We start from the raw sequence: 16,298 nt of genomic DNA on the forward strand, positions 1-16,298 counted from the left end.
GATTTAGCACTGGATTTCTACAGTAGTATCCATAGCCCCTCCGTGAGGGTGGGCTGTGCTGCATTTTGTATAAAGGAGACCTGGCCAGCTGCCTGGCCTAACTGGCTCCTGCCTACCACTCCCTTGCTCTTAGGCCTTGAAGGCGGTTCCTGCCCCAATAAAGGGCGATGAGATCGGCGCTCTGCTGGGCCTGTCTGAGCCATCAGCCCATAGATGGGGCGGAAGTAGGCGAGGACGAGCCCCTAAGTCCCGCCCCCCCCGCCCCGAGAGGCGGAAGCGGCCTTGGGCCCATGGGAGCGGAGCTGGGCGAGTACAGCTGGTCCGGCCGCGCCGCTGCCTGCTCAGTCACCCACCGGCCCACCGAAGGGAGTCGCCGCCGCCATGGCACAGTGAGTCCCGCGGGCAGGGCGGACCTATCTGGCTGCTGCCCGGCGCGCTGGCGGTCCCAGGCCGGGCTGCGGGGAGCGGAGCGGAGCCTCCCCCGAGCGAGCAGCGGGCCAGGGCGGCCTGGCGCGGTAGCCGCCTGACACCCAGGCGGGCGGGGGCGCTCGGGCTGTGTCTGGCTGCGCCGGGGTAGTGCGTGGCCTTGACCTGAAGCGCGCTGGGCTGGCTGGTCCCCTCGGTGGCGAGGCCCCGGCCCCTGGGAATGACCAGGCGGGCAGAGTACGAGGATGCCGACCTTGCACGGTTGCTTTCTGGCTGGCTCAGAAGTGGGGAACCGGATGGTTGAAGGGGCGGGGCGGGGCGGGGAGGTTCGTGTGCAGGAGGTTAGACCAGGTCAATGGGTTTCAACTTTTTCATTTGTGGACCCCTAAAAAGTTCCAAATGGAGGTGCGGGCCCCTTTGGAAATCTTGGACATAGCCGCAGACCCCCTGGGGTCCATGGGTCACAGGTTGAAAACCACTGGACTAGGGGAAGACAGACAGTCCTTTCTGGCCTTAAAGTCTGGGAGTAAGGTTTTTTCCTTGGGGCTGAGAGGAGGATCTCCCGTCTGCCCCGCCACCCAGGAGACTGGAACCACCTTGCTCAGACTTTGACCTGAGCCTTACTGGGCTCATTTTGCCCATCCCACAGTAATGCCCAGGGACCACTGACATGGGCCACTCTTGGGTAGGATTGAGGGGGGTGGCAGTGAAGAGTTCTGCTTAGCGTTCTCAGGTGAGAGGGCATCAGAATTTGATGAGAGCTGGATTGTTGCCTTCAGTGACTTCCTTAGTGGGACTCAAGCTTCATGCTAACACAATAGTCAGTTATTAATTCAGTTTGTCATCCAGCAAAATAGTCAGAAAATATGCAGTCGCTTTGTAGCCTCTGGCTGAAATTCTCGTTAATTATTTCACCTTTCTTTTTCCTTCTTGACTTAATAAGTTGAGAAACATTACTCACCGGAAAAGTGTTGCCAAATATATGTCCTATTGGTAACTCCTACTGGAAATTGTCAGGTTACAGATGGACCTGTACAGGGCAAAGGAATTTAAAAGCATGAACAGAAGGTGAAAGACAGGTTGTGAATCTGTGCTGGGGCAGAACTACTCTCCTGTCTGAAATGTTGAGTATTTCAGGGTCCTGAGCTTGGAGACAAATGTCCTCCCTCACTGATCTTTCTCTAGAATATACAGCCCAGCCTTTAATTATCAGCCTCAGAGGTCAGAGCGGGGGGCAGGATAACTCCCAAAACAAATGGATAATCAGGTGAACCATCAAGCTGATGTGGAAGAGAGAGAAGATTCCTGGCAGAGTGAAGAGGGGATAGGGCAGACATCATTCATATGAAGACTGCTGCACAGAAGTGTCTCTCTGTATAAGGTAGCTCATCTCTACCTTGCAGAGCTTGGGGAAGTTGGTGGCTCTGGTAGTTCCTCCCAACTTCTTTCTTCAGCGTCCTGTGCAATAAACCACAAGACTTTGGGGAGAGAGGACATGATAACCAAGTGGCTCAGTGAGCTGGATTTCTGTCAGTTAAAGTGGATTGATATGCTTTGTCAGAGGCCTGAGGCAAAATCCAGGTGCTGCTGGGCGTGGAGCCCTGACCTTGTGAAAATGACATCTGTGGTATTGATTGTCCTGTCATCCTGAAACAGGGATGGGAGCTGTGTTTCTCCTTGTATCAGTCCCTTATGTCCCCATTATCTCTCTTTGAATCAGTCTCCAGCACTACTTCATTCCCTCCTCCACCCCCTGCCAGGGCAGTGATACCAGCCTTGAAGAGCCTCCTTGGCACCTGTTGGAGATGCAGCAAAATACAGAAATGCGAAGTGATGTCCAGATGTTGTGATACGGTGCCATTGGTTGGGTCTGCACTGCCACAGTGTGAGCACTCCAGCTCTGTGTTGGGGTATTGGGCTGCTCACTCTGACTGCATTTGGCACAGTATCACCTCTTGCCCCTCCTCTCTAGTTGCTGGGGTGTGTGTGTGTGTGTGTGTGTGTGGTGGGGTATTTTCCTTCTCTCTTCCTTCCAGGACTTGTTTGCCTTGGTAGTTGGGAAGGGACCCATCACTTGGTATGCACTTTGGAGAGCTCTGTTGTGTTCACCACTCCACTGTCTCTGCCTGAGACCAGAATCAGTTAATCCTGTGGGCTCACAATGTAATATAGAGTGCTCTATAGTGTATGTAAGAGCAGGGAGTATATATGTACACTCTCACCAGCACAGGTTCACTGAACAGTGCAGGAGACCAAAATAGCCTGGTAGACCATGAAAGGATCATTGTTAATGACAGTTGGAATCTTTCTGATATTGATGTGTTGTTGTTCTACTTTTCAGAGCTGACATTGCTTTGATTGGACTGGCCGTAATGGGTCAGAACCTGATTTTAAACATGAACGACCATGGCTTTGTGGTGAGTGAAGGAAATTGGGGAATTATTTGTCGTTCCCAAGGGCTGAATCCCTAGTGTCCAAGAGCAGCAGCTGGGCATTTTAATTTGTGTGGGAGGTGGTGTACATGAACAGTGTCCTGAGTTCAGATTCTTTGCCTTTTATCACAGCCTTTGTTGCTGCTCATAAAGGAAGGGAATTGGAGGAGAGGGCTGTACTCATCTGTGTCTAGCCAGGAATTGAGATCACACATGGATTTGTTAGACATCAATCTGTCCTTCGGGGGTTGCAATTGCACTTGGAACGTCCATTCATGATTGAACCTAATGCAGAGACATACAGCAAAGCTGCAGGAGTAGCACTGACATGTGGCTTCTTGTAGGGCGGAAGCAGGAGAGAAGTGTATAATGCTGGAGCTAGCTGACTATTGATTGATATGGACATCATCACATTAGGAGGTGTCACAGACAGGGTTTCTTGCTTTCCCAGGTCTGTGCATTTAACAGGACGGTGTCCAAAGTGGATGCTTTTCTGGCTAATGAGGCCAAGGGAACCAAAGTGATTGGGGCTCACAGTCTACAAGAGATGGTCTCCAAGCTGAAAAAGCCCCGTCGGATCATCTTGCTGGTGAAAGCTGGAAGTGCGGTGGATGATTTCATCAAAAGTCTGGTGAGGATAGTTTCCTTCCTAGCTGCTATTGGCCCCTTGTTCTCTGCTGCCCCCATGCCAGCTCCATTTTCCCATTGTTGCAGAGACAATCTCATAGACTGCTAACTTGGCATTGCTTAAAGTCACTTGCATATGAGAACCGGAGGAGATTAAAATCAGTTAGAAGAATGCCTTAAAATAAAGGTTTGGTTGCTAGACGCATCTCAAAGAACTTTACAGACACTAATTACTCCCAAGTAGATATGGTGATGTCTCTGCTTTATAGATGGGGAAAACACACACACAACCATCCCCCTTTTTTTTTTCCTTTGGATTCTGTTGTTGAGGAGCCCAATCTAGTGATGAGCCTTTAATAAATCTGGCCCCTAAAATGTGGGTTGCTTGTGATTAAGGCAATACCATCCAGAACAGGTTCTGATGAGTTCACTCTGACCTTTCAGGGATCTCAGTTGCAGGTCAGTTCTAAGTTTTTCCTATATGGACCAAATAATAATGCCGATTGATTTTATTTTTTCTTTTCTGGTTGCAGGTGCCATTGCTGGAAGCTGGAGACATCATAATTGATGGAGGGAATTCAGAGTACAGGGACACCACGGTAAGCCTGATGCTGCCTTCTAGACCCCTTCCTCTAGGTGAATGGGCTGAGAATGCCCTGACAGTGGTTCTTTCCTCCCAGAAATGGGTGAACCAGGACTGCTGTATCCATGGATGCCTTTTACTCTCCTGTAGGGGGGGGAACCAAACCAAATTCTGTCTGCAGTGGAGCCCCCTTACTGACAGACCTGTTAAAGAGCTATTTTAGTGTTGCTAGGTCCTTATTGTAGGAGCAGACCCGTGAAAGGTGTGTTTGTGTCCAGAAATATAGCAATAAAAACACTGGCCTCATTAGAACAAAGCCCCTTTGAAAATGCATCTGTTCTAATCTCTGGCACTCCAGGGTCTCAAACATTGTCAAGGAGAGTTGAGGAAGCCAGGATGCTTATAGCAGACCTGTTGCCTGACAGGAACATGAGGTCATAGCATATATGCTAATAGGCAATATTGGTGTCATTCCACTGGCCATGTATCCCATGAGCATGGGATAGTACAGGAATAATTCACTTGGATAAAACTGCCGTGTGTCAAGAGATGGCTGTGCTGGTAATGAATACCTGACATGCATTGAGTCAGTTGTTCCTGTTGCCTTGTTTGTGGAATAACAGAGGCCTGTTAAACAAGCTAATGATAATGTCATGTCTATAGTATATTTCACCTGGGTATCTTAGAGCACCTCACAAACATGGATTAATCCTCACGATGCCCCAAGAGGAATGTTGATATTATCATCCCAGATAAAGAAATCAAGGCAGAGAGCTTGTGACTTGGCCAAAGTCACAGAAGAAACCAGTGTCAGATTCAGGATTAATACTCAGGAGTTTCTGGCTCCTAGTCCTGAGCTAAGCTACTAGACTATGTCACTCTCCCATGGAGAGAACATCAGTGTTCATGATGGAATGTTCTCTTTCTCTCTGTCTAATGGGCTCATTGGCTCCTCTTGGGGTTGATCCTCCCCACGCATCCCCATACCTTTGCACACAGCACGTATCACCTAGCATCTAAGGCTCTGAGCCTTTACAAGCCCTGCATTCCATTTGCCAACATGTGACATTTTCACACACAGGGGGCCAAGTCCTTATCTTCTCTTTGCAAGGACCCATGTCAGTGGGGGAGCAAGGGGAAGTTTCCTAATGTTCAAAGTGCAGCCTGTGTGTATTTTCCTCTTTGATGCCACATATTGCCATGACCAAAGCAGAACTGAAAAAATTATCTTTGGGCCCAAATGGTGCCATCTCTGTCCTGGCTCTGTCCTGACCCCATGAGCGTTTGAAGTAAAATGAAGGATTCCCCCTCCTCTGTTTCAGAAAAGCTTTTGTTGAATACAATTTCTCTCTCTCCCATTCAGCGGCGCTGTAAAGAACTCCGGGAAAAGGGCATCTTGTTTGTAGGAAGCGGTGTTAGTGGGGGAGAGGAGGGTGCCAGGTACGGACCCTCGCTCATGCCAGGAGGAGACAAAGAGGCTTGGTAAGTATCAGCCCTCCCATTCCCACCAGCTCCTCTTGTAGACTGGTCATGGAATAACGAAGTCTTCTCTGGGTGTTGGGAACAGAGGGTACTGATGAGGGTGGGGTGTGTCTATATCAAGAGACAGTTAATGTTTCCTGGGGGCTCAGGACTTCTCAGCCCAGCTGAGGTCACAGGCAGTCCTGGCTGTTCATGGCAGTCAAGACTTACCCAGTTTTCTTCTCAATGGTGTGCAGATGGAGGCACCAACCGTACAAGGCATAGTCATGGGGAGAGGAGAATGGGGAACCTGACCAGAGATACCAGAGACCTTTATTTGACTCTTTTGGGACTCCGTACCAGCTGAGAAATTGCTAGTTATAACACGGGTAGCAACAGGAGCTGCTGCAGTGACTCATAGCTCAAAGGAGGCTTAGTTGGCTCTTCAGTCTCCGAACTGTTCTAGGATGCATGAATTCTTGCACACACACATGGCTCTCGATCCAGCTCCTTCTCCCACCCCCAGGTCACTGGAAGGGGCTGTACAGCAATAACGGTTTGGGGATCTGTGCCTGGTGATTTTTTTTCCTGTATGTCTGGAGAGACATTTTGTTTTCTGGGCTTATTCTTGGCTCAAGGAAAAGACAGCTTTAGAAACTGAAAAGTCCTGTCGCTTCGCACCAGCTTTACCTCTCAGATCAGCCTGTTCCAACTCGATGGTGCCAAGTTGGCAATGACAAAAGTAATCTCTGCTTTTCTTTTAATCTTAAACACGTGGATAAAGGCTGCTCCTTTCTTCCATCCCCACCTAGAACTCTGGCCTCCTCTCTTCCTGCACCCCGTTCTATGTTCATGCTCCTCTCAGGTGGCTCCTTTCACCCACTCCTGACTCAGTGTTCTTTCATACCATATCATTTGCTTGGCACAATCTCCCAGTTAACGTTCATTAAGCCTCTTACCTCTCCCCTTCCAAAGCAGCTAAGACTGATGTTGTGGTTAATGTGTAGGGCTGCAAGCCAAAGAATCTGGGTTCCGTTCAGGCTCTGCCACTGACTCATATATTATATGACTTTGGGCATGGCATTTAATCTGTCTCTGCCTCAGCTTCCCCATCTGCAAAATAGAGGGGATAATAGTTGCCACCTTTGTGAAGTGCATTGACGGCCTCCTCTACAAGGCGCTGTATAAATGCACAGCTTGTGCGGTTTGCTATATCCTGCATGGGGTGGCTAATTCTTGAGGCATTTTGCCTTTATCTTGATTTTGATGGAGATGTCTGGTAGCCAAGTCCCCTCTCCCCATCTGGTCTGGGGGTGAGTTACAGTGGCAGTACAACATGGATAAATTTTCTCTTGTAATGTTTCTGTCTGGCTGCTGAATTATATCATTCCTCTCCACAGGCCTCACATCAAGAAGATATTTCAAAGCGTTGCTGCTAAAGTGAACACTGGGGAACCCTGTTGTGACTGGGCAAGTACTGACAGACATTGACAGATCTTGGAATGTGATTAGATCCATCGCTTGGGTGTTTAGGCCACTGAAATCTGTGTGTGTGTGTGTGCGCACGTCACACAAACTACAAATGTATCGTTTAACAAAGCAGGGCTACTTTTTGCATTGATCCTTCAGACTGCTGCACCCAGTACAGATTTGCTGTTCTGTAGTACTTCACCCTTCACATGCTCTCTGTCCACATGGACCCATGTCCACAGCACTGAAGCCACCATCACAGATATTTCCCTTTTTAACAGTTTCAGCAGAGACCAAGGAAGGAATTGGTTGTAGAGAATGAACTCCTCTGTCATCCCAGGTGGGGCACATTGCTGGAGCGATGTGAGGGAAGCTGCCACGCAGTATCTACACACAAACAGACGTTTGGTGTGTCCAGGCTGCCTTTCCCCAGTACTAAACTCACAAAGCCATACTAAGCAAAGGGAAACTATGGGCACGTATTTAGTAGCAGTGGCAGCAGTGTGTCTGAAGGCACCCTGTGATGTCTCTTTGGCAGGTAGGAGAAGAAGGTGCTGGGCACTTTGTGAAGATGGTGCACAATGGGATTGAATATGGAGACATGCAGCTGATCTGTGAGGCCTACCACCTGATGAAGGATATACTGGGCATGGAACATGATGAGATGGCAACGGTGAGCCACAGCCTTTCTTCTCCGCTCCCACCCCCCCCCCCCCGTCTGTTTCACCTCTGCCCTGAGACCTAGCAAGTGACTGCTCTGCTTTGAAGGCAATTAGGATGGAGCATAGCTAATGTCTCTAGTAGAATCCTCTACCACATCTTCTGCTAGGGCCTGTGGGGCAATGTCCATGGGCACCAGCTGAGGTGGGTCTTAAACCTTGAACACTTTTAGACCATTGCCACAGATCTTTCATTCCCCATGTGCCTCCTGCCCTGGGAAAGAATCTGTCTTGGTGAGATTTGAAGTGTTTCTACTTGTTGTTCCCTTGTTCCTTGACTTGGGCTGAAGAAGCTAATGAACTTCCTCCATATAAGCCAGTAATGTAGGTCACAGAGATCCCTTAAAGCAGGGTGGGATTCAATAATGTAGGTAGATAATCCTTATAGAGTCCTGATTAATCTTGGGATGAGCCATAAATAGTCAAAGTGCCAAGAGTGTGGTGTCATGGAATGAGGCGTTTCCACTCCCCGTATGGCTCAAGATTGTAGTATCAGGCCAGAATATGCCTGTATGTTTCTGTTTGGAGATGGCTGCTTTGCAGCTCCATGCACCTGGGGTACCTCTGACATGGGGACATGCTAGTTCCTCTTCTGAGCTGTTAAGTAGTTGCCTGACAAATGGGCTAAGATTGTCAGTGTGTTTGAAGGGGTGCCAGTAATTTGAATTCAAGTGAGTATCCCTCTTGCAATCCCATTGTTGGTTTCCCCATCAAGGTGTTTGGAGAATGGAATAAGACAGAGCTGGACTCTTTCCTGATTGAAATCACAGCCAACATCTTCAAGTTCAGGGACTCTGATGGCAAACACCTGCTGCCAAAGATCAAGGACAGCGCAGGTCAAAAAGGCACTGGGAAGTGGACAGCCATCTCGGCCCTGGAATATGGAGTTCCTGTCACACTCATCGGTAACTGACTTGTCAGTCTGTCTGATATTACTGTCTCTTGTTCTACTAGTCTAACATTATGTTAGCCATGGAACACTTAGCAGTAAAGGGGATAAGCCCATGATGAAGATGATTCTGTCTCTGTTATCCCTGATCTAACAGTTTAAGGCTCTTTTGCCCTTTGACAGTAGGGCAAACTACTCCCTGCTCTTTGCTTACCTTCTGTGGGAGTTCTCCCTAATCATATGTCCCACTTGTACTGTCAACACCTCTTTTTCCCTCCACCCCCATGGTATTTAGTTCCTTAGCTGGTGGTGACTCAATACCAGACCAAGATGTGGGAGGGGGTTTTTAATATTTATCACTCTAGTTTGGTTCAGCCCTGTTCTCAGTAATCTATACTCCCCCGGTGCCTGATGCCGAGTCATATCACAGCCTTGAAAATGTGTGGAATAAGAAACTCGTATTTCTGCTATAGCTTTAGAAGAACTTGCATCTCCCTGAAGATGTAGGAATTATTTTTCCACCATCCATGTAACTTTCTTCTCCCCTGTTTCCATGTGATAGTTTTAGCAGAACTCGAATGACACAGTATTGATCTGACTAGACAGGGACACTTAGGCCTTGTCTGCACTATGGCTTAAACAGCACTAACCCCCCATCTGTCTTTGAAAATGGATTTTGAGCATTTATCTGTAAGAAGCATAGTTGCCATCTGTGTTCCAACATGATGATTGTTTGCATGGTTTCTCTATGCAATGTGAACAGAATTTTCTTTAAACTGCTTTGGTTAGCTTAGGGTCTGACTCAAAGCCCATTCAAGTCAGTGGGAATCTTTTCATTGACTTCAGTAGGTTTTGGGTCAGGCCCCTAAATTGTGCCTGAAAAGTAACCACCCACATACACACATAATTACCCACCTACCACTGATGGTTGTCTCTAGCATAGTTTCTGAACACAGCTGTGAAATTGCAGGTGTGTTAGCGGTAGACACCCAAACTATGTTACAGATGTGTTTTAAATTCATGCTACAAGCTCTAGTGTGGACTTTAACTTTGGGAAGTTCCATCTGTTGTCAGAGTTCGCTTTATTTTTCCTGCTCTTTTTCCCACCTCCTTTTCTCTCCCCTGTTGTTTTGCTAAGCCCCCTTGTTTTAGAAGATAAATCGTATTGATCCCTCCCTCTGTGGCCAGCTGAATCCAGAGAAGATTGGCTGCACTGCAACAAAAAACATTTTTACGAAGTAGGGCTGAGGCTGCTATTTGCTGAATAATTTAAATATTGTAGCAGAGCTTTAAAACTCTCAGGGATTTGTTTACTTTTAAATTGTTGCGTCCTCCATTTGGTTGGTAAAGTTCCCTTGCTTGGGCTCCTGCTTTTGCAAGGATCAAGGGTGTAGGCATTTCCCAAATATAATTCTGTGCTGCAGGAGTGGCTTGTGGAGTTAGTGCTTCACAACAACCCCTGTGCAAATACTGGACATTCTTAGTGCAGTTGCTACATCTTTCTCCTTTCATCAGGGTGACTTGCAACTTCCTCCCTGCAATAGCAGAGTCATGCTCCCTCCACAATAAAGCAGAAGGAAACGGGTTGGGCAAGAATGAAAAGGAGTGGCTAGTTCTGATTACGATAAAGTATGATAACCTACGACAGGGAAGTCCTGTGCAAACCTATGACTCATTCACAGGAGTATGAAAGAAAGACTTTTTTGTAACCAGAGATTCATTGGAAAGGAAGAAGAAAAGTCTTATATGATTTCATATTTCTGTCAGTCCCCTGAAAGACCTCAAATGCTAAAAAGTAAAGGAAACTGTTTAAATTCCCAGTTCCTTCCCTGAATATCTGTACAGATTAAAATTACAAATGAATACACTTTAAAATAACATATCTGTGAGTTAGTTTTGCCTTTATCTGTCTGCCAGGACAAGAATTCAGGGTTCTGGCTTCCATGCAAGAGTTGATGATATTGCTTGCTTCTACAGCACTCTGAGGAATGCAGCTCCCTAGCTTGCTTAGTGATGTTGTTCGAATCTTGCATGGGCCTCTGACTGCCAGAACTAAGGTCTTAACAGATAAAAAATTTTCACTTCCCCTATGAAGTAGATTTATTTGTAATGTTTGTCTGCAGCATTTTTGTGTGTGCTGAGGATTTCCTAGAAAAGCATCTCCAATTAATGTGCATCATACTTGGTATTTGTGTAAGTGCTTCTCACCTTCAAAGCACTGTGCAAATATTTCTTTAGTCTCCTAACCCCACCTCTCCCTAAGATACACTGCAATACAAAATTGTCTGTATTTTATGGATGAAGGAAACTAAGACCAAAAGATTGAAGTTCCTTTCACAAATAAGGAAACATTGATTATTTCTGTCCAGGACCCCTGCAACATAGTAGATGCCTTATGTTGTTTTAAGAACACTCAGTCAGGCCAAGGAATGCTGCCCAAAACTGCTCTAGCCCGGTGGCTGTGTTTCTGGCTGATCGATTCCTCCTTCCTGACATTCAGATAATTCATCCAAAAACCTAAGTAAATGGTGCCTTGGAAGCCACCTTTCTTTCCTTGGACTCTCCAGATCTCAGGGTGTGGGCTATTCCCCACTCTCACTCTCTCTCCTCCTCCACCCCTCACTTTCTGCTATTTTTAGATCCTCCCCTCTCCATTTCTTAGGATCCTCTATTGAACAAGAGTTCTCTGGCTAGATTAGATTGTGGAGACTCAGCCCCACACTGTGAATCAGCTGTCAAGAGGTGCTTGATAAAAGGTCCTCTTCCTGTAGACCGAGGAAATTCCCTTTGGTGTGGCCAGTGGGAGTCCTCTGTCATTCATAAACCTGACCTTCCTTGCATGGCAATGTGGCCTGCTGCTGTCATCCCATCTCTATAAACACCTGTCCCCATGCCTTGGCTCTGCATGCGATAGGCTAGAAAGACCTCATTGTTTGGCTTGTGCTTGCTAAATGTCTTCTCTTTCCTTCTCTGAGTAAAGGTGAGGCTGTCTTTGCACGGTGCTTGTCTTCCCTCAAGGATGAGAGGGTACAGGCCAGCAAACGGTTGGACGGGCCCAAAATGACTCAGTTCAGTGGGAACAAGAAGGCATTTCTGGAAGATATTCGCAAGGTGAGTCAGGGCTCCTAGCCAGAGCTCTGCATTAGAGCTGCAGGGACAAAGTGAGCTTGGATGCTGTGAGTCGGGAATTCTGAATGGGACACATGCTGGCTGCGCTCTTGTGCTCTCCCTGTCTCCAGCCATTGGAGCCTGCCCTGGACCAGCTCCTGTCATATCTTGCCCATTTCTCCCACTGTGTGCCAACTGAGATGCAGTAAAATATGGTTAATGGGGAACTTGTTCATGGACCAGAGAAAGATCCCAGTTGGGATGAAGGGTGATACAGGCACAAGACTGGGAACCAGTTGCCCTTCCTAGTCTAGTCACTAACTCAGTGTGTGATCTTGGGCAATTCACATTACCTTTTTGTGTCTCCATTTCCCTATCTGTACAATGGAGATGGTATTTCACTTTCTGCCCATTGCAGAGGCTACATTTGTTAACACTGGTAGAGCCCATTGAGCTTCTCAGATGGAATGTGCTAGAGAAGTGCCAAATATTTATTCTTGCAGGAAAATCTGCCTGGCAAAAGGCTCAGGGAATAAAAGGAGACAAAAAGATGTATGTGTGTGTTCCAGATTAAGTGAAGAGTGCTTACTTGCTCTTTTAGCAGTCTCCTTTTCTGTGGTACCCATACATTCTGGGGGAAACTACTGGAATAGATGCACCCAAAAAACCCCAAACCCAAGCAAAACCACAAGCCTGACTAAAACTAAGTAGAATTTGACTATCTTTTTCTTCGAGTAATAGATGAGGGTAGCACTAACGCAAGAAAATAGTGATATTTTGATGTTAGCCGTCCGAACGGCATAGGAGAGAGATTTATCAAGTACCTATTGACCTGGATCAACTATATTCTTTTGACCTGTGAGATTGAAAAGGCTTAGACCATCAGAGGTAGTATTTAGGAACGTTTGGAATCCAGTAAATGAGTTTCTTACATATAACTGGAGTGTTGCCCCTGAGATGGACCTTGGTGGGACTTGTGTGCTCTGCTTTTGGGTCACATTGCAAAGTTCTTCCATCAGAGTTTGTGGGCTGCTTCCCTAAATCTGATTTGTCTCTTTCTAGGCACTGTATGCCTCCAAGATTATCTCCTACGCTCAAGGCTTCATGCTGCTGAGACAGGCAGCCAAAGAATTTGGCTGGACAATTAACTACGGTGGCATTGCATTGATGTGGAGGGGAGGCTGCATCATCAGAAGGTAAGAGAGCAATTGGGGCAGGGAATGCTGACCAAAGAGCAGTTTGGTTTGCCCTTTGCTGGACTGGCCCACTCAGAGATCTCTGTGGAAGATCTCCTGTATTTTATCTGTTAATATGATACTGGGCTGCTGCTGCCTAAGTCAATAGTGGAGCTCATGCAACCTGATGTCAAGTTTATATGTTGCTCAGCCACTGCTGATCTCCTTTTCATTTTTTCACTTTGTTGTTTGCCCCTAGGTGTTGGTGTTTGGAATCTGTTGATTGGTTGAGTTCTGTAAACACTGTGCCTTTCTGGCTGCCTGTCAAATCCCAGTCCTTAGCCCCTTGGATTCTAGGCCATTCACAGCTCCCACCACTGATACCTAATTCCAGCTTTGTGTCTGTCCTGTTTAGTGCATTCCTGGGGAAAATCAAAGATGCTTTTGACCGAAACCCCGATCTCCAGAACCTGCTATTGGATGACTTCTTTAAGAAGGCTGTGGAGGACTGTCAGGTGTGTCTGAAGAAGGGAGAACGCAAAAGCAACAATTTATAAACCTAGTACATTCCAGTTGTACCCCAAAACACCCCTTCTGCAATGTGGTTAGGTCCAAAAAGAGAGGGCAGAGAAAGAGTCTTTAAAATATCTTTTTTATGTAACATCCTTAATCCCAAAGAGCTTTAGGTAATTCTAAAGTGCTTTGGGATTGCATGTGTGTGCGTGCATGTGAATACAATGTATGCATCTAGGAATCACTCATCCACCATTGAAATTCAGCATCTCCATGGTGGGACATGCCAGCTGTTTAGCACTACCACTATGTGCAACCTAGAACAGGAAGTGAAACATAATCATAACCAGTGAAACTACACCATTTGTAACCATAGTGAGGCAAAATCTAATTATCCAAATTAGAATTTGGCCTGGATGCCAAAGATAACACCCACACAGTTGTAAAATGCCCACATGAAATCAAGACATTTCATTTCCATCTCATCAGAAAGATGGAGGTATTACATCTAAATAAAGGAAAAAAGGGAGTGAGTTTGACTGTAATGGGTAAAGTTACTACCCTATAATTTTGATATCCAAATGTATTGAGAGCTGAACTGAACTCTTCCTAGACTATAGGACTTGGAGGTGATGATGTACTGCAGAGGGTAACTCTTCCTAGACTTGCCATAAAGTGTCAAATGTAACACACGTCTCCTTGAGTGTCACAAAGTATTAATATGATTTCCCCAGAAGTAATATACTGGCAAACAGATGTTCAGTTCTTTGTAGCTGTGACCATAATTCACATTAATTCATCCTCAGCTACTATGACTCATCAGTTTCTAAAATGTAATTTGCTGACACCCATTCAACTAGTTCCTCATCCTGGGAGTTCCATTAGTAGCAACCATAAACTCTTAAGTTTGCCCCTCCATTTTCATGTGAAATTATCAGACAGGAGTGCAGCAGTGGTTCTAGAATTGGTTTTTTTTTTTTTTTTGGGGGGGGTCTTTTGTCTAACCAGGTGAAACCTCATTCTCACCACTGACGATACCTTTTACCTTGGAAGGGGCCTGCTGTACAGAGTTTGGATTACATATTTTGTAGCTAAAAAATTCTGCTGTTAGTGTATGCAGTAGCATAGTACCAGCAATGTACTAGGCTCTTCGTTCACTAGACCTAGGACTGTCCAAATAAAGTGTTCTGATCTGGGCAGGAGATGAGTCCAGTTAGAACTATAAACAGAGTGTCTGTATGGCCAATTGAGTCATTTTATTACGATTCAATTCCATTCACTAAAGCTGAATATCCTATGCACGTTACTAAATCAGATTTAACATTGAGACAAAATCATAGAATATCAGAATTGGAAGGGACCTCAGGAGCTCATCTAGTCCAACCCCTTCTCAAAGCAGGACCAATCCCCAACTAAATCAAAAGATTGTCCACATACCTTTCTGAAGCAACGTGCTAGTCTCTTGTGCCCTCAGGGAGTCACTGTGCGCTCTTTCATTAGGATTACTGAAAACGCCTTATTTGCTCAGTGTTCTGCTTATTATATTCTTCTCTTTGGAATTTGTTCTCCCTGCATATGTGAAAGAGCAGAGTTCCTGCCTGAGTTTTACATCTGATTGTGTATACTGTGTGTGTCTTGTTTGTCAATTCTGTCTTGCTGGGCAGCACTCTGGACTGCTTTAGTTTATGTATACTGGCAGGAAAATCTGCTCACTTGATCCAGGGTGATGATTGCCAATAAGAACATGCCATTAGACTAGAGACCAGTAACCTCTGCTGTAGTCCTGCATGCTGCTGGCTAAGCAGTCTGTTTCCTTCTTTCTCTTTATTCTCCATCAGGACTCCTGGCGACGTGTGATCAGCACTGGAGTCCAGATTGGCATCCCTATGCCCTGCTTCACTACGGCACTTTCCTTTTATGATGGGTACAGGCATGAGATGCTGCCAGCTAACCTGATTCAGGTAAGCACCCGAGACTCCACACTGAGACCTGTGAGGCTGAAATTTCAGCCCAAGGGGGGAAAAAACAACAGCAGCACATCAGTGTGTGAAGGATCACCTGCCAAAAGCCTTTCTTCTGTATTGCCACCTCTTCTATGCGTTATTCCTGGGTTCACACCCTGAAATCTTAAATTACCTCACACTTTGATAGCAATAAAATGTTGTGGGGTCAGGTTACTCCTCTCTCCCCCTGCCCCTTCCTGCTTGTGTTCTCCAGTCTGAATCTGCTTTTCTGATGTTTTTGCTATCGTATAACAGATCACGTGTACACGTTCAAGACATATATTTCTTTTAAAATGGGTGTCACTCAGACACCACGGCAATGGGCTTGGTATGAGAACCTAAATAGATACCTACATACAGAGGTGGGATATAAGGTGCAACATCTCAGTGACATTGGTATTTGACTGTGTTGTTCCTGTGTGTTTCATCATCTAGGCACAGCGTGATTACTTTGGTGCTCATACCTATGAACTGTTATCGAAACCAGGGGAATTTATCCATACTAACTGGACAGGTCATGGAGGAAACGTGTCCTCTTCATCCTACAATGCCTAGTGGAAATATTTCATCTGGAAGCCAAGATACTGTAGATCTGAGACATTCCTCTTGATGGCAACCCTTTACTTATACTGCATTTGGCTAGAGTTTGTCTGGGCACTTTTATAATAACTTGTATGTATGTGTCTTATAAGGAAGGCAAATAAACTCACTTAAATGTATTGTGGGGTGTTTTCTTCTCTTCCTGCTTTTTCCTCTCTCAGCTCAGATGGCCAGAAACACGTAGTGGAACACATTTAATGCCCCCATTTGTATTTTGTATTCTTATTGTTCACGAGCCTTAAGAGCTTCACTAACCATATAGATAAAGAACAACTGAAATGCACCCACCTCA

At 46.1% G+C, this 16,298-nt stretch overlaps 1 protein-coding gene across 2 annotated transcripts; it reads left to right on the forward strand.

Moving 5' to 3' along the window:
- The first annotated feature begins 251 nt into the window (after positions 1-251).
- On the forward strand, positions 252-16,125 carry PGD (phosphogluconate dehydrogenase). 2 transcript variants are annotated; one of them, XM_065575455.1, is made up of 13 exons: positions 252-389; positions 2,768-2,843; positions 3,310-3,489; positions 4,019-4,084; positions 5,432-5,550; positions 6,930-7,003; positions 7,542-7,672; positions 8,434-8,623; positions 11,588-11,718; positions 12,778-12,911; positions 13,306-13,405; positions 15,242-15,364; positions 15,842-16,125. In XM_065575455.1, the coding sequence occupies exons 1-13, from the start codon at positions 382-384 to the stop codon at positions 15,959-15,961; spliced, it is 1,452 nt and encodes a 483-aa protein (XP_065431527.1). In that variant the 5' UTR covers positions 252-381; the 3' UTR covers positions 15,962-16,125. The 2 variants fall into 2 exon arrangements, with proteins under 2 accessions (XP_065431527.1, XP_065431526.1); XM_065575454.1 differs by lacking the exon at positions 252-389 and adding an exon at positions 2,147-2,311.
- Positions 16,126-16,298: the final 173 nt, after the last annotated feature.

The sequence above is a fragment of the Chrysemys picta genome, chromosome 21 (genome assembly GCF_011386835.1).
Source record: "Chrysemys picta bellii isolate R12L10 chromosome 21, ASM1138683v2, whole genome shotgun sequence".
Taxonomy (NCBI): Eukaryota; Metazoa; Chordata; order Testudines; family Emydidae; genus Chrysemys; species Chrysemys picta.